Source organism: Notechis scutatus, chromosome 1, assembly GCF_049901735.1.
Source record: "Notechis scutatus isolate UNSWTSFEM ecotype Mainland chromosome 1, rNotScu1.2, whole genome shotgun sequence".
Taxonomy (NCBI): domain Eukaryota; kingdom Metazoa; phylum Chordata; class Lepidosauria; order Squamata; family Elapidae; genus Notechis; species Notechis scutatus.
The window spans coordinates 248,532,019-248,551,298 of NC_142009.1; the positions used below are offsets into that span (position 1 = coordinate 248,532,019).

Here is a 19,280-nt window from a genome sequence, read left to right on the forward strand (position 1 = left end):
AATGGATGAAGCGTTGAAACATGACAAGAATAATAGGAGTAAAGGAATGTTTTTGAAATGATATGCTTTCCTTAAAGGACTGTGCCTTAGGAAAATATTAATTTTGATTTTTAAACTACATTAGGAGTATAAAATACGCAACCTTTAGAACATGTGTGGCCAGATGGAAGATTGAGTATAACTCTGTGGCATCAGAATAGATGGGGCCAAGAATTTGGACTTCCTGTTTTTGCAAGGCTTAATGTATCTATTTTATCTCTTAATCATCCTCCCCAGAAGAAACTAAAATAGCTTGGGTGCCATTTATTTTGGCAGCCTTTCCCTTCCATTTGTTTTTCTGTTAAAAAAGGAAAATCTGCATGTTTTCTCTTCAGCAGAATTTCACCATCTTTGCATCTTCTACTGATAAAAGAAAAAAAAATGCAACAAGAGGAACAGTAGAGAGCTCCATTACAAAAACTCTTCTTGAGGGAAAAGAGCAGTTCAAATATGTGAAAAATAAATAAAACAAAATGCTAAAATAAAAAAGCCCACATAAAATAAAGTTAAGAAAAAAACTTGGAATTTACACACTTGGTTAACTTTGACATAAATCTGGAAGATAGATTTATCGAATTTGGTTGAGAAGAAGAAAGATGAAAGACAACTTAGAAAAATATAAAGAATATTATCATCCTCTCTCTCTCTCTCTCTCTCTCCCTCCCTCCCTCCATTTCTCTTCCCCCTCTCCACTGGAAATGAAGTCTTTACAAAAATTTTCTTGCCCCAGCATAGGAACATGGCCGCAGTCAGCTTTAATAATGTAGAAAGCAATCTGCAGAGTTCTGATCATAACTTCAGGAACTGAAAAGATAAACAAATCAGGCTTACCTCAGCTTTGTTCTGCTTCTCTTCATATTCACTTTGTTCCTTCTCCATTCCAACCAGTTTGATTTTCAGATCTGAAACTTCAGCCATTAAATCCAATTTCTGAGTTTCTAGCAACGTTCGACTTAATAGTTCCTGTAAAAAGAGAAGATGACTTTTCCAGTTATTCAATTCTAAAATAACAGAAATGGTCTTTTACTGATCCCTTTCTGATTTTAACAATGAATATGCAACATCTACTTTATTATCATTGTTGTTTGTTGTTATTATTATTATTGTTGTTGCCATTGTTGTTATTGTTGTTATCATGGTTTGTCATACAGTCAGAGGTTTAGACTGGATCTGGCATTTTAGTCCACCCAGCAAGTCCTTCGCAGGACCTAGGATAGGCATATTTGATGGTGTTTAAAGCTACCGTTGCAGGATATAAGTTATTCCAAGTAAAGCTGTCTTTTGCAATTGACTGATGGCGATTTTGTCAGTGCTGATGGTGTTTAAGTGGTGCTCCAGATGTTTTAGAATGGCACCCAGGGTGCCTATTATTATTGGTACTTTTTTTTTACTTTCTTTTGCCACAATCATTCTGACTCCTATTTGCAGCTCCTTGTACTTTGTTATTTATTAATATCACTATTACTACTACCGTAATTATTTTATTATCCAAGAGCTTTAGTATTTCGTATATGGTTATATGGTATATGGTTCTTAAGCATGTTTTGAATTATGGAAGCAGTCAAATAAACATGTAGCACCAGTAAATAAAATAACCCATAGCTGTTAGAACATAATAAAAATACCAAAAATAAAGGGTTTGTTCCCCAGGGGTTCATCCAGAACACAGAACAAAATTGTTTTATTCTTGTAGGTTTAGAAAATTATATGTGGGACACTGGATTTTTGAGCAGGAAATAGCAACTGGGGAAAATGTTTGCCCCTTTCCCCTCTTTCTTCCCACAAAGTTGACTCGGTAGGGTATGTTTCAAAAATACAAAGGAATTATGTGGCCAATGGAGGGAGGGCGTACTTTCTTACTCAGATGGCTTGTAGTGACAGTTAAAGTAAAAAAAGAATCAGAAAGAAATCTATAAATGATGCCCACTCTACAAATTAATCCTGGGGTGGGGTTTTTTTGAGTGGGATTGTTCTAGGTTAAAACTCCCACAAATTGCTGGGTGGAACAATCTTAAAAAGAACCAGAAGATAAATGAGCACTAAGGATTTCACAAAATCACATGACAGTATACGGAGATACTATTTCTAATAATGTCATGTCACATTTTCCTCACAGCTAGATCTCTGACCCCGATGGAAAAATGAGCATTAGTATCAACAAAGGAGCACTAAATAAGCACTCCCGCCCCCCAAAAACCCCTTGCAAATAATGTGGCATCAAAATGAAATAAGTTGAAATCAATGAAATTTTATCCACAGATGGTAAAGAACACAGGAAAAGAAATAATGGGTTAAATTATAAGGGAATATATTTTTTTCAGTTGGAGGTCAGAGAAAATATCCTCACTTCACCAGTCGTTCAAAAATAAAATGGTGGCATATTCTCTTTCACTGAAAGTGCTTAAATAGAAATGGTCACATGTCAGTAATGCTCCAGTGGAAGGTTTTTGCCCTGGGCAGAGGTTTGGAACCCATGATCTCCAAGGTCCTCTTCAACCTTTATAATCCATGAGCAGTGATGGGATTCAATTTTTTTTTTACTACTGGTTCTGTGGGCATGGTGTGGCTTGGTGGGTGTGGCTTGGTGGGCGTGGCAGGGGAAGATTACTGCAAAATCCCCATTTCCTCCCCACCCCACTAACCTGCTTTCCAGCTCTGTTCTCCTGTGCAGGACAACAAAAGAAGACCCAGCTGATTAGCTGGAATTCCGGAGGCAGAGAATAGATGGGGGCAGGGACAGTCAGAGGTGGTATTTACCGGTTCTGCGAACTACTCAAAATTTCCGCTACCGGTTCTTTAGAACTGGTCAGAACCTGCTGAATACCACCTCTGTCCATGAGTAAATAATTGCTAGCACTGGAACTAAAATTTGTCCTAAATTGAAAAGAGGCCTTATAGTGAACACTTCAAATAAATGTAGCAGAATTAATTTCTGTCTTATGCTACAGGTCAATATACAACTCTTTTATTTGCATGAAAGTAATATTAAAATTCTTTCTATTAAAAAAGAAAGAAACAGCTGGAATAATTGAAGACATTCGAGCACTAAAGATAGCAGCAATAGACAAAGTTGTTGATTCCACTCCTTCAAATGGTCTGGTAGTCTAAGTAAATATCAAATTTCTGGAAACAAGTAATAACAATTTTAATTGTCAAGAAAGAGACAATTATTGCAGGATTATCTTGGAGTCAATTGTGGGCAAGTTATTTGCAAAAGTAATTCAATAAATGCTTCAAAAAGGTTGAGAACAGCTATCCAAGAATAACAGGACATTTTCTTGCCTGAAAGAAGATGCTGTGACCAAGATACAATGTCAGTTGTTTATGAAACACATCAATATACAGACTTATTCTTGTGTTTACTGATTTTGCAGGAGCATTTGACAGTTTCCATTGGCAATGGTATGAATGGTACTAGTCCAGAAGGTGTTCCTGCTAAAATGTTCCTTGCTTCACATATACGGTGTATAAAAGATGACACAGTTCCTAATAATGACAAAATGTCCAAAGGCTTCCCTGTATATATTAGTGAAAGCAAGATGGGGTTGCTCTCTCTTGGGATTCAATACTATGGTCAATGCAGTAAAGTGGCAGTCTGCTGTTTGGAACGGTATCATATTTGGATAAGATGACTTCATCACATATCAAATGTTATTTTTGCAGACAATGAAATATATGCCTATGAAATCATGCTTGATCTAAAAACTCCTGCTTATCTCTATCAATATTGACAAGACCGAAGTATTCACAACCAATGACTCTCAGACAACCACACACTTTGATGAAGCTTACTTGAGAAATTTACATACAGTACTTTGGCTGATTTATCCAAGAATATAAAATAGTTGCCACAATGTCAACAATCAAATTGGCCAGGCTGCTTTAGCCTTCAGAAAGATGTTTCTAGAGAAAAAGCAGCACAATGATTGCTGCCAAAATGTAGTTATCAATAATCAATTATCAATGCACTTAAGACCTTACTTCAAATTGATTTGAAGAAGGTTGAAGTTTTCTAAAAGTTCTACCTGAGCCTAAATAGTATAGATTTCAATCTATTCAAAAATATAAAATGAAACAATTAAAGAATGGGTCTTCAACTAATTTATGCTAGTTGATAAAATTCAGAAATGTAATGACTGTATGACCCCTGCCAACTTTCTCATCAACATCTCAGGAAATCACACCCGGGGACTGGAAAGTACAAAGATGAGCTCCAAAACAACAAAAACAAAACCCACTAGCTGACACATATGGAAGAATTCCCAGCAAACAGGACCACAACAAAACAATAATAAAACAAAAACTGGAGGAATATGCTATATGACATCAGCAAACCCACAGTATCTACTGATTACTGTAGATGATTACGAGATATAAACTGAGGATTTTTTTAACATCGAGATCAGATAATGAATGCAAACATATCTGAAAGGCATGCAGCAAAATGTCACAGAAATAGACATGAGGTTTTTGAACACCACATTTGAGAAAGTTATACAAAAACATTGTTCAATGAACAGTATGGAGGCAGTTTTCCACTGGTACTATATTATATATAAATACATCACATTTTAGCTGAACATATGAATGTGCATATAATATACACATCATATTAGAACATCAATACTGTCCTATATATCTATGAACTACAATTATATCCTCTCAACGTTTGTTTTATATTTTTATTTAATCCAGGTTATATTTTAGTGAGGCCATCTTAAATGTGAACCAGATGATACTTGTGGATCAGAAAATATACTGAACTGAAAATTATTTATCTTTAAGTGGAGCTTAAAGAAATCACCATGGTGCAGTTGCTAACATGTGGAAGTAATTACTTCTATTTTCAAGCAGATGCTTACGTTGACCAATTCGCTAGTGGAATATGGCCCACTTGCTATGTGGAAATTACAGAGTACTCCAGCGGTATGATGCAATTGGAAGGCAGCTTAAATAAATATGGAGTTGTAAGAAGTAAAAGTACAGTTCAGAGTTGTTACTTTTAAAGTGAAAATACAATATATGCCATCTGAAGTGTGTAGAAACTCCATTATGAACAATAAAGAACTCGGAGTAGAGCCATAGAAAATAGAATATATGTTACTTATAGCATTATGCTTCCATCTAAACTGTTTTTATTTATATTAATATACATATATTTATTATCAATTAAAACAGTTTCCAAGAAAAAATTGGTTTCATAAAAAAAAACAATCTAAGTTGCATGATTGAAAAAGTTATGATTCACATACTCATCAATCACTACAAACATAATTCTATAAATTAGCACCGAATGTTATTTTTAAGTTAAGATTTATTTTTAAACTAAGGATCTTCTGTGAGATTATTTGTATTTTATATGATTTATAAGTGTATATTTTCAAACATTCATGTGAAAAACATTGAATAAATAAATAAATACTACAGAACAGCAGTAATAATATGGTATATTAAATAGTATAGAAAGTATAGAACAACAGCATAGATTCATAGTGCAACTGTAAGTTCCAAAACAGTACACTATTTTTGAAATATTTAGTTTATTTAAAATAACAAAATCTGGCAAATGCAGTTTGAAATTGCAACAAAATACCCAACTATCAATTTTTAAGAATTTAGAAGACAGAAACAAAGCAAGAAATCGTATACTGTAATGGAACAGTCCAAAATAAAACACATGCTTTATTAAAATATATATTATTGAAAGTACAAACTATTCTCTTCTACAGTATCTCTTCATGAAAGAAGTTTAGAAAGAAGCATCCTACCTGTTTTGCAAAATTCAGCAAGAATCACCATTGTATGAAGGCTGCACTTTACAAGAATCGTGTGTCAGCTCGATGTAGTAGGGATGTAGAAGGGATGGGATACTCTTAACTCAAACTCAGCTAAGAATCTGACTGGGTTATTACACAGTAACAGACATTGGCCTGCAGCCTTCCTCTTCACTGTTTAAAGCATTGCAAATCTAAGGCGAAAGCCCAAATTTGCCAGAGCAAACCGTTTCAACACATAGGCTTACGCATTTATATTCAACACTAATTTTAAATGTAACTTACAAAAGCTTAAGCAAGGACATTTTTCAGGGGTGAAGGTGAGATTTAAAACAGGGATCACCAACTTTTTGGACCTCAGGGACCACCAAACTCATAATTTTAGATCCCAGGGACCACTAACTGGTTCTGTGGGCGTGGCCTAATTTGTGGGCGTGGCTTGGTGGTCTTGTGACTGGCTGGGCATGGCTTGTATGTAAATATTATACCTATTTATATAAATATTGAATTTTTTATAATAAAAAAAAGAGCAACTTTTACCCAAAATCAGGCAAGGCAGGCAGGCAGATTGAGTTACTCACAGAATCACAGATTCATTCAGAAATCTATCTATGTGCCATTGGCTAGCTCAGTCTGTCACATAAAATTTGCTTGCAAGCAAACTCACAAAATTAACTCACAACACACCATGTATGTAAATATTGAATTTTTTATTAAAAAAGCAACTTTTATCCAAAATCAGGCAAAACAGGCAGATTGAGTTGCTCACAGAATCATTCAGTGATCTATCTATCTGCCATCGGCTAGCTTAGTTTCTCAAATTTGCTTGCTGTGAGTCTGCACTGAATTTGTTTGCAAGCAAACCTTCAGTACTAAGGGAGGTTTGGCTGTGCTTTGCTAGAAAGCAAGAAATCCAACCATTTCCTGCTTCCTAGCTAATCTAAATCTCCTGGTACAGCAGAACAGATGATGGTTGGAGAAAGGAAAAATAGCAACTTAGCAGACATGTTTACCGGGTAAGGAGTGAGTGGGCGGGGAGGGTTCCCAGGAGCCATGTGGGCTGAGCAGCCTTCTGTTTCTGTGCAGCCTGGATTAATTGCTTTGGGGGGGATGCTCTGGGGGTGAGATTTCTCTGCAGCCCACAAAATTTTCTCACGGCCCACCAGTGGGCTGTGGCCCACCGGTTGGCGACCGCTGCTTTAAAAGACTAAAAACCTCCAGCGGCATTCCAGCAATTACAACTGGCTGTTATAATATCTGCATAGCATCAACAATTAATGCCCCTTTTTGTCATGCCTTTTTGAGATCTGAAACCTGAAAAGGCAGTCTTGTTGTCATTTCAGTAAAAAGGCTGGCCGGCTTTTGTGTCACAACCCAATTGAGCTTGGCTAGACTTGTATGAGAGATAATCAGGAAGCTCAAGGTTAAAAGCCAGACCAGGAAAATGAAAAATGTCCTGGAAAAAGGAAACAGTTTAAGAATAAAATGGCAGATTCAAGGTTTCCAATCAAAGCTGAGAAATGGGGCATATATCCCTTAAAGAATGCACATGACAGAAAATAGCAAACCTGTGCAGTGCAACACGTAAGCCTAAGGAATGCATGCTAGAGCTGCATAAGACATAAACAAGAATCGGGTCAAGTGGGGCTACATTTTATCCCAGACATCAGTTCCAAATGTATACTGTGGATCTTCCTGAAAATAATAAATATTCCTGTATATTTCCTCTCAATGTTTGGAGATTGATCATTTTGTCAGAAAATTCACATTGGGCAAAAGACAAAGACAAATAATAAGACATCTACAACAGAGGTGGTATTCGGCAGGTTCTGACCAGTTCTGGAGAACTGGTAGCAGAAATTTTGAGTAGTTTGGAGAACCAAACTACCACCTCTGACTGTCCCTGCCCCCATCTATTCTCTGCCTCCCAAGTCCCAGCTGATTGGCTGGGTCTTCTTTTGTTGCCCTGCACAGGAGAATGGAGCTGGAAAGTAGGTTAGTGGGGTGGGGAGGGAATGGGAACTTTGCAGTAACCTTCCCCCTGGAGTGGGGTGGGAATGGAGATTTTGCAGTATCCTTCCCCTACCACTCCCATACCATGCCCCCCAAGCCATGCCCACAGAACCAGTGGTAAAAAAATTTGAATTCCACCACTGATCTACAACATTCACTTTAAGGACTTGTTAGGAATGTAAGTCACCTAACAGTTGGGTTGGAAATATATAAACCAGGATAGACATTTAATACTGTCTCTTTAAGGGAATGCTAAAATTATAATTGGGTGTGGTTGCTCAAATGGCCATAAGATGGAGCCAGAAACCTGGTTTGGATGTCCTGCTGTTCTGTTGTTGCTAGATGTTACGATGGTTGATGTTTTTGGTTCCTGCATTTCCCTATTGACTGTTGCTGATCGTCGTTATTCTTGATTTGATGTAAGTCTGTTACTGAACTGTTTTTGATATTGGACTTTGTTATTTGGATTATCCCTGGACTGAAAACTGACTGCTATAACCGTGTATGACTTGGACTGTTTGTTGGACTTTGCTTAACCGTTTACTGGAAGTAAAAACCTACATTTTACTATACAGTGCATCTGTGTGCTGGTTGAATGTTATTCTTCACCACTCTCACTACGTCTCCCTGTGTGCACTCATTCTCCTAACGAGGAATTACCTCAACAGGACTGCGCTGGGCAGAAGACTCGCAGAGTCTATCCATGAATACCAACTAGCAGATAGAAGACATGATGAAAACTCCTTAATCACACAACATATGGACAGATTCAACCATAGTTTCAGCTGGGGAACTGTAAGCATCCAGGGCCAAGCTAAATCCAAAAACGTAAAGGGATTCCTGGAAGTCTGGCATTTAGATAAATCAGCCATCAATAGACATGGAGAAATAAACCATTTTTAAACTCCATTAAAAAGAGACAAAAAAAGCTATCTATTGATGGCAAGTATTAATAATGTCCCAGACAACCAGTTTTGATGAACTTTTAACTATTAAAATTTAAAAGTGCTGTGAAATACAAAGATTAACAGTAAGAGGATGTGAGAAGGTTGATTTTTTTTTCAACCAGAAGATGAAGTAAGATCTTCCAAAGAGGCCACCTCTGGTTCCCTGACAAAAATAATGGCACTCAATGGCTCATCATTAGCATACTTTTGGTGGCAGGTAAAGATATTTTTATTTCCCTGTCTTTTAAAATTGTATTATAATTCATATTGTTTTAGATTTTTGACAACCATCAGTTTGAAATCGCTGTTTTTTTTCTATATGAATCCTGATTGGTTGTGTTTACCAGGTGGACAAGCCTGTTCACAATATAAAAACATATCCTTTTTTACTTGGAATATGTAAACATATATTTACAGTGGAGGGGTAAAGGGAAAAAAAGAACATAGAATTTGTAAGTGGATTGGTTAATAATACATAGGTTTCAACTCAGAAGCAGTATATTTCATACTGAAAAGAGACAGCAGTGAACATTTAGCAGTTTTAATTTACAAATAATTTCTACTTCCTTTCTGCATTATAGTGAAATTCCTAACTTACCACAGAGAAATTCTTAATTTACCAGAAAGACTGGAAAGATATGACTGGAGTCAACATTAAAGGAACATCACTGAAAACAAATGTTTGCTAGTTTACAGTGCATGAAAATAATCTTGTGTGATGGTCTGTGACCACTTTGGAGAGCTATTTAATTTACATTTGCTGAACTGGAATGTTCACCACCAAAAAGAAAGAGGCATTTAAACTAGCAACAAGAGTGAAAATTTCAAGTTTGTATAAATACAGGGATCTGGTACTTTGGCACTCCCTTGCCTTCCTGGACTCCATAATGCACCACTGCCCATAGCACCCACTGCTCCTCCACGGTCTTCAGCAACTCTCCAGCAATGTCTGTCAGCCCACCTGGGGCCTTTGTTAGCTGTCTCATGGCTTCTGTTGACCTGCCAGCCCTCTGACGTGCTCTGTCCCCCATTGGCCGCCACTGACCTGCTCAATGCCTCCCCTGGATCCCCTATAGCTTCTGCTGACTTATCTGATCCTCTGTTGACTGTCTTACAGCCACCACCATACTGACCATTCTTCCTAGTGCCTGTCTACTGTAACAAACTCTTTGCACTCATTACCGAGGATTCTCACCTTTCCTCACTTAATGACCCACATAGCCTGGAGTTAAAATGGCAACCCGAACTGCCAGGATTGCTTTCATTAAGCAACGTAATTGTTTAACATCACGTTTTATGACAGTATTGCTTAGCAACAGCAATCTTGATTCCAACTGCTGTTGTAACCCAAAGACTATCTTAATTTCAGAGGGAAAGGTAAACTATCCTATAGTGTATATTTTTATGTTCTATGGCTAGGATCTCAAAAAAAAAAAAAAAAAAAGAGAATAGGATCAAGCTTTTGTGTGTAAAAAAAAAAAGTCCCAAATACTCCATCTTTCCCCCAGTTTTTGCTGTTGATGCTGTTGTTTTCTTAGTGTTCCTAACAATCCTATGAGACAGATTAGGTTGAAAGATAATGGCTGGCTCAAAATCATTCAATTACTTTTATGGCTAAGTAGAGATTTGAAACTGAATGTCCCAGGTGGACTCCAGCATTCTATTTAGTACGGCCCATCTGGACTTAAATATCACAGTTACTGTTTAATTCAGTAATCTATTTTTCAGTTAACAGAACCAACCTAACCCCTCTATGCCTTTTGTTATAAAAGGATACGATTAGCTCTAACATTGGGATTTTGATTTTACTTACCTGTTCAATTTATAGCCCACCTTTCATACAGCTCAATGTTTAGACAGCACTGCCTCATCCTATTTTCCCAATAACAATCTTATAAAGGTATATCAGGCTGAAAGAGATTGACTGCCCAAAGTCACCCAATCAACTGATGAAACTGAGACTAGGACTAAGTTTTCCCATTCCTACCCAATACTCTCTCTACGATACTATTCTGGTTTCCTGCAAGCAGCTAGTTACAGGTAGTCCTTGACTTATGACCACAACTGAGCCCAAAATTTCCATTACTAAGTGAAACAGTTGTTAAATGAATTTTGCTCATTTTACAACCATTCTTGCCACAATTATTAAGTGAATCACTGCAGTTGTCAAGTTAGTCATATGGTTGTTAAGTAAATCTGGCTACTCCATTGATCTTGGCTTGTCAGAAAGTTACAAAAGGTGATCACATGATCTCAGGACAGTGCAACGGTCATAAATGTGAGCAAGTTGCAAAGCATCCAAATTTTGATCACATGACCATAACCAAATTTTGATCATATGACATGACTGCAATGGTTGTATGTGTGAAAAATGGTCATAAGTCACTTTTTTTCAGTATTGTAACTTCAAATGGTCACTAAATAGCAATAGCACTTAGACTTATATACCACTTCATGTGCTTTACAGCCCTCTCTAAGTGGTTTACAGAGTCAGAATATTGCTCCCAACAGCCTGGGTCCTTGTTTTACCAACCTCAAAAGGATGGAAGGCTGAGTCAACCTTGAGGCAGTGAGGATTGAACCCAGGGGTGGGATTCTACAGGTTTGCACCTATTCGCGAGAACCGGTTGTTAACATTCTAAGCAGTTCGGAGAACCGGTTGTTAGAAGAAATTACTGGCCTAATCCTGTAAGGAAGGCAGGAAGGAAACATTCTGGTGTTGCTTACAGAAACTGCCTCTCCATTAACCCTTATTACATTCTTGGCAGGACTAGACTTCCTGTCTCTGGAACTTCTCTGGAGTTTTTTTCCACTCCTTTGCTGGTACTTTGCTTGCGTGGAGTGACCATTCAAAATTACAATGGTACTGAAAAAAGTGACTTATAATCATTTTTCACACTTACGACTGTTGCAGCATCCCCACAGTCATGAGAGGCCAGGAGAGGAGATGCGTGCCTCGATGTGAGTGATGTTGAGTTGGCCATGCCCAGCCAGTCACATTACCATCAAGCCATGCCCACCAATTAAGACATGCCCACAGAACCGGTTGTTAAAAAAATTGAATCCCACCCGATTGAACCCCCCCCCAGCAGTCAACAGAATTAGCCTGCAATACTGCATTTTAACCCCTGAGCCACCACAATGAATGGTTGTAAGTGGAGGACTACCTGGAGATGCCACACTATGCTTGCCTCTCAAAGCATTTGTTGTTATTGTTTATTTTAACTGGGCAACTATGGAATTAAGTTTTCATAGTTCAATAACTGCTGTGTTGCTTAGATTCTTTGTAAATAAAAGTAATTAATTGGTGGCATAAAACATTTTCTTCTTGGTTTGATATGAGAACAAAAATTGTGGATTTTTTATAAATAGAATATAATTTTATAAATGATATATTTCATTTTGAAATTTTACACTGATATTCTTTATTTTGTTTTAAAATAAAATATTTTTATTTAAGCATTTATGTAAACCAGTCCCCAAAGTCTGTAAATTCAGGTATTTTAAATCTCCTCTAATTTCAGCCACAAAGGAGACCAAGCAGAAACAGCTTCTAAGCTCTCAGTTTCAATGAATTTCTATATTATTAACAGAGTAGGTAACCAGTCAAACAGGTTCTTAGCCACATCCAGTTCTCTTGTTGAATTTTCACTGTCAGATAGTAATGAATAATGTACACAGTAGTATCACTTTACTTCCCAGCTGAATAGCAATATAAAGCAATTTGACTGAAAAATGCAACAACAAAGCAAATAAGTACAGCTGATCATTGGAAACATATTTAATCTCAGCCTTAACTGAAGGGTTAGAAGTAAGAGTGGTATTAAGTGTGCTTGTTTAAAGAAGAACTTGCACCCAAAAAAAAACAAAAAACAGGTTTTCCTACCTGTTGAAGCATCTCTTCTGTAGCATTAAGCTTCAGTTGGTGCCCTTCAAGGCAAACTTCTAAGTCTCGGATTTTTTCTCCTTGGGCTTCAACCTGATCTGTGAGAACACTCACCTGTAATTTAAGGATAAGAATAATGTCAAGCGTAGCAGTAGCAACAACCATGCAAAAGCAACAACGTCAAAATAATAATACTTTCAGCAATCTCTTTCAGATCTCTTGTTTTTGAACACAATCTTATTATGTAAAGTTTTCCAGTTAACTTCATGTCTGAGGAAGGATTTGAATCCACCTCCCCACAGGCCTAGATCTGTACACTGTCTTCCATTTCACGTGCTTCTTAACCCTTCCTGCAAATATTACAAACTGATTCACAGTTTAACTATTTTGAAAAACAATTTAATTTTCACCTTAAAAGTCACTACATTGCACCTTAAAAATGAAGCAACAGAATTTTTAATTAATGAAAAAAAGGAAAAATTATATATTAAAAATTGACCTGAAGACCATGCAATAATATTTACATTAAACACTCCTTTGAAGGAAAAAGCCTTTGTAGAAACCCTGTTAATATTTTAAGCAGGCTTTGAGCAAGCAAAGTCCTTTCAGCTTTTGCCAATTTTCCCCTTAAAAGCAGGAAAAACACAAAGCAAAAAACCTTTCAGGAAGCTAACCAATAACCGTTCTTCTTACAAGAAAAGCTCACCTATCAAATAAAGCCTCTCTAACTTACTTAACGCAGTACACAAAAGACATGTCCTAGTCCTGTCAGGGTGCTAGTTCTCGCCAATTCAAAATATACAAGCTTGAACATGAATGGAGAATTTATGCAATGAAATTGCCACAAAAGAAAGAATTATTATTACGGAGAGAGATTTATAGAAAAACATTATTAAGAAATAAATAACTCTATCCTAAAAGAAATTAGGAAATACATACATACATACATACATACATACATACATACATACATACATACATACATACTGTATGTGGTCTGAAAATGTGGTTTATAAATAGGATTAAAATTATCATATGATAAATGGGGATTCGCACCATTCAGATTTTTTTTTATCTTCATAAAACTTAAAATTTGGGATAAATGGATTGAAGAGCTTCATCTCCTTCCTTCTTTTGGTATTGATAAAGGAACTATTGCAGAATAATGGATCGGTGACATACTTTTTGTACTTTTGTAATAGTACATAATTATAGGTTTTCCAAAGTAATATAGATTTCAAGAGAAAGTTGTTGACTGTGAATGCCAACATTGATTACGGATTCTTTTCATAAACAGTATTTTTTCAGTTTAAGATTTTTTTCCCATTAGTGTCCTTCAGCCTTCTTTCACTCGGACCATTCACTGAGACAATGTGGACCCTATCATCTTTGTTATGATATTGACACAACAATGTCTGTACAACTCTAAAATATAATATATTTTGCTTTGTGTCACTTGAGGAAATCCTCCTTTTGGTCTGAAAGAACATGGAAAATTTTCAGTTGCAATCAGAATACCATCTTTTTATTACTCTATATATTGCACTATATGTACAAAAATTTAGTCATTTCACATCTGGTGAGCAAAAATGCTGCAATCGATTTTATGAGAATAAAAATATTTCTGATAAGACCCCTATTAATAATAATTAGTTCAATTATAAAATTTCTTGCATTAGCTTAATTGTGTAAGCTATTGCAAAATAATTGAATCCATTATTTGCCACACAAATGTACTTTTGCAAATAATGTCATATTTCTACATGGTGCCCTATTAAGGCAATGCCTCATAAAAGAAGCATTAATGACTTGCACCTGCTTTTCTGAATGCGAAATAGATACTAGAGCAGGAAATAGACATACGGCTCACAAAAATTATTCTAATTATATCATCATCTTCAATTAACTATCATGAACATTTAAGGCCAATGGAAGGATAAATGACCATGGTCATGAAAATAATAGGGATGAAGAGCAAAAACTGCAGCTTTGTTTCAATACTACCTTGTGGCAAAGTTCAGTTCTATCACGGAAGATACATTCTCCAAGAAGCAAATTTATCACCATAGAGATCTGGCCTTTTGTCTTTCTTTTGGATAATGTCTAGTTATTAACATGAATCTTTAGGGAGATGGGCAGTCTAAAAACATGACATATAAATGAAGGAAGGAAGGAAGGAAGGAAGGAAGGAAGGAAGGAAGGAAGGAAGGAAGGAAGGAAGGAAGGAAGGAAGGAAGGAAGGCTTTATACGTTTTTGGAGAAAATTAAAAGAATACTATAGCTTACTTCCCAAGCTTGGAAACAACTGTATATATCTTTTCTATCCAGATAAGACAGAAAATGAACTTGTTTTCTTTTCTGACCTTTGAAGCTCTTAATAGCATAGCTTCAGGTACCTGATGAATTGCCCAATCAAACTAGGACAAGACCATCTTAGTTATGCTGACAGAGAGGACCTTTTTTGGACTTTGTTGGTCAAAGAATTCTGGGGGAAGGATAAGACATCACCTAGCTCCTGTCTACAACATATTTCTTTCAACAGTTCCAAGAAGATTCTATCCCCATTTGCACTCTGATATAGGTGACTCTGAAAGCACAGATAAACCAAATGGCGTCAACAGCTTTCAGGAAGAGTGCTAACGACCAGATGACTGCAAAGAAATATAATCCTCCCATCCTCCCCCCCTCTTCTGTCAGAATTAATCCTTCCATTGCTCCCACCATCCTGCCAGAACCAATGAAGCTTCTTGGATGAGAACAGAAATGTCTTCCTCAAGGAAAAACAACAAACAGTCCAATTGCCTTTTAAAAACGCACTTTGGGACAACTCTATCAGGATCCAGAAGAAGAGCCTTCTCTGCTGTATCACCTGCCCTTTGGAACATCTTACCTTCTAAGATATCCTCAACCTCCTATCCTTCCCCAAGAGACTGATTCTGCTGGTTGGCCTGGGGACCAAATGGAGGAGTTCCACATTGGAGATAGCTGCTGGATTGATGGCAGACTCCACTCCCCAGCCCCTGCTCTCTACTCTCCATCTGTCCACATTTTTGGTTTTCATATTGATGTATGCTCATTTGTTCTTATTCACTGTCTATTTCATTGTTCTATTATTTTACTTCTGTTTACACTCTTTTTATTTCTTCCTTTTTGTTGTAAGCTGCTTAGAGTAGCCCCACAGCAAGATAGGTGGCAAATAAATTTAACACACAAACAAATGAAGAAAAATGAAGGAAAACACATAGCACCCTAATTGGAACTTTTTGTTTGTATGTTTGTTTTATACTGTAGCTGTTTGATAAGGCTTATTTTCCTATTTGATGGGAAAAAAACATTAGCATTGACCTGATCTAGGACACATATTCTTGGTAGTCACAAAAAGAAGAGAGTTAATTTGAAACAAACAAGCAAAAAACAGACAACCAAGAGATTGCCAAGGGATTCAAGAGGCCAGGCATAGTGAAGAATATTGAACTTTTCAATAGATTTCAAAAACTATTTTCATAAATCATTTCAGGACTTTATTGAAAGTCAAGGCCCAGTAGATGCCAGGATTTGATGGTTTGTGTGTTTGCTTATTTTTCCATTACTGGTTTGTAAAATGCCATGGGAGTACCTTGGGAAGAATGCTCCTAGGACTGGCATGGGAAACAGCCATTCATTTCCCAGGGTTGGTAGCACACCAATACAAGCAGTGCACTCATTTTGGTAAATGGACAATCCAACCAGGTCATTTGCCTCTCACACCCTTGTAACTATAGTGTAGTAGACTAATCCACCATTATAGCAGAAATCCAGCAGACAGAAAACTGAAGTTCTCCTTTAGCAATGATAAGCTTAGGCAAGATGAATTAGTATGGAAGATTTTAATGTAAGAGACTGATTTTACACAAGGACGCAAAAGATTGCACTGATAACAGAACTTACATTGACTTGTACATGTGTATGCCTCTTAAAATTATTTCAAGTTGTTCTAAAAAGAATGGAGTGGTTTAATCATTCTACAAGCCTAAACTTCTTTCCTATGTAGCAGCTAGGTGATTCATCTTCTGCAAAAAGCAGGACATACTGTGTATCTGAAGAAAATGAATATGAAATTATTTTTGACGCCATCATGACTGTTAAATGAATCAATGTATTTCATACTTTTTAACAAGAGGTGGCTGCATCTAGCTGATATTGGCTAATCTCCAAAAAGCAGGAGTGGATATGGTCAGTACCTGGGTGGGAAAAAATTGGGAAATCCCAAGGTTGGAGAAAATTGGAAAGTTTAAAAAAGTTCTGGAAGAAGCAGTGGTAAATTACTTCCAAATTATTGTCAAGAAAATCCCATGGCTATATCTCTGTAATTACTAGGAGAAAGACTTTGTTATGACACCACCATGCAAGGTTATGTAAATATCATACCTGCAATATAAGAGATTCTTTATCACCTTCTAATCTTGTCAGACGTTCCTGATACGTCTCATTACTGGTCGAAGTATGATGATTCACCTGGGACTGAAAAGAAAAACAAGTTTACAACACAAGTAACAGAAACATATTTATTATATGTAATTAATCTAGTTATTCTATTTTTAATAAATATAATAGTTGTATAAAGCTAGATCTTCCCATTAGTAGAAACTAGAGAGAGTGTGTGGTGCAGAAAGGATGCGACAAGGCTTTCTTTGTGTGTGTGCAGTTATTTTATCTTATTCACAGGGTATTATATAGGATCCAAATAAGTACACATCTGACTAGATTAGCCATAGGAAGGACATGGAGAAAAGCTGTGTGAATACAGTTAAAACAAGCTCAGGTCATTCTTAAGATTTAGCTGTTGATGGAACACCCAAGTCAAAAAATAACTCATGCCTGAACCAGAGGGTTGTTAGTTACACCTTTCAGCAAAAAAGATTAACTTGCTTTAAAATAAGCCGGGAATGGGTGGGAACAAAGAATACAAGGTGTGTTCTGTTAATGAAAGGAAGTTTGAATCATCACATTTGTTCTTCAAAACACAGGCAAACTTAAGCAAAATGTAGTTATTAGGAGTATTTTTGTTATTCTATCTGCTATTATCAACTTGGTTGTCATGAACAGAGGTAGGAATAATGGTCATTAATTTACAGGTAGTCCTCAACCTACAATCCCAATTGAGCCCGAAATTTCAGTTGCTAAGTGGGACGTTCATTAAGTGAGTTTTGCCCCATTTTACGACTTTTGTTGCCACAGTTATTAAGTAAATCACTCAGTTGTTAAATTAGTAACCCAGTTGGTTAAGTGAATCTGGATTCCCCATTGACTTTGCTTGTCAGAGAGTCAGGATTATTTATTGCACAATTCTTAATCAGATTTCTCCATGCCCATGTTTTCTCTCTCTTTTTTTTCCCAAACATAAATGTAATTCTTTCCAAACACGATGAACAGATCACTATACAATGTTTCAGATGCAGCCTTTCCAAAGATTTATGTAGTGCTATTACAATACCATGGTTTGATTTTCAATCCTTTTAAAAAAATGTTCATTCAGTCTTCACAAGCTTTACAAATAGCATTGGGAACAGGAAAACATCTGTGTACACTCAGTTGAAAGTAGAGTCTATGAAAATTAAAATATCTTACTATCAAGAAAAATGCTCTATAATGTTTTCAAACTTCTAATTTCAAGTCAGCTTGAAGCTTGACTATTTATTGAGCTTTATAATAAATCAGAAAAATCATAATTAACCAAGCCTAAGAGATTAAAAACTAAATTCTTTATAATGAACAGGCACATGTAGTAACTAGAAAAACAGGTGCATTTTGAATGCTGCAATACATTTTCCCTAGCTCATTTTGTTCTGGAAAAAAACCATTCTACATTAAACCATAAATAGATAAAGTATTACGATGCTTCCTACTCTCATTTAAGCTTCAAAATATCCCAGCCTAAAACTACATTAGCTAACATCCACATGAGATGAAGTAATCAGGGAGAAAAACATCAGCTCTGCCAAAGCATCAGCTACTACCCGGCCTTAATAAAAATAGACAAACATAGTCCAGACAAGTTCATCTATTAAGTAAACAGCTGTTTCAGTCTTAAAAGTATGCAAGTGTCTATAGTTAATGACAAGATAAGATAATAGCACACCCCAAAGGTGTATGTGTGTGGATGAAGCTTGAAGCAAACAGTCATGATTATACAAGAAAAAATATCTTATGACCAATCAACTAGTGTTAAGATAATTATGAATTTTTTGCAGCATCTGGTTGTTACATGTTCACGTTTTAAGTGCTGGTAACTGTTTACTGGTTATATTTAAAAGAATGTTATATTCTTGAGAGTAGGCATTTTTTTTTTGACCTATTTCCAAGCTAACTGAAAAACCTTCCCAGAGGACTACAGAATTGCAGGAAGTTCGGAAGAGAGAGGGAAAACAGCTGGAATTGTCATTCCAGGCTCATAATACAGAATTGGAATAAGGGTTACATCAGAAGAAAATTTAGAATGGAGAGATATCATATCAATCACATTCCAGAGACCTCTATGATTATTTGGAGATCTAGTGGCATAAGTTTCCTTTATACATAGAATACTGGATATCTACTATACTGTCTAAAATATTGGTACATGGAACTTTCAATCTGACAGTC

The 19,280-nt window shown here is 36.3% G+C and overlaps 1 protein-coding gene across 17 annotated transcripts in view; it reads right to left on the reverse strand.

Moving 5' to 3' along the window:
- The window catches only part of PPFIBP2 (PPFIB scaffold protein 2), a 161,640-nt gene that overhangs the window by 63,691 nt on the left and 78,669 nt on the right, over positions 1–19,280 (reverse strand). For all 17 annotated transcript variants that reach the window (XM_087951025.1, XM_087951024.1, XM_087951014.1 and 14 more), the window contains 3 exons: positions 17,067–17,159; positions 12,660–12,773; positions 871–1,002 (listed from right to left, as the gene is read on the reverse strand). In XM_087951025.1, coding sequence (XP_087807151.1) covers positions 871–1,002; positions 12,660–12,773; positions 17,067–17,159 — 339 coding nt within the window. The remainder of the gene's footprint in view (positions 1–870; positions 1,003–12,659; positions 12,774–17,066; positions 17,160–19,280) is intronic.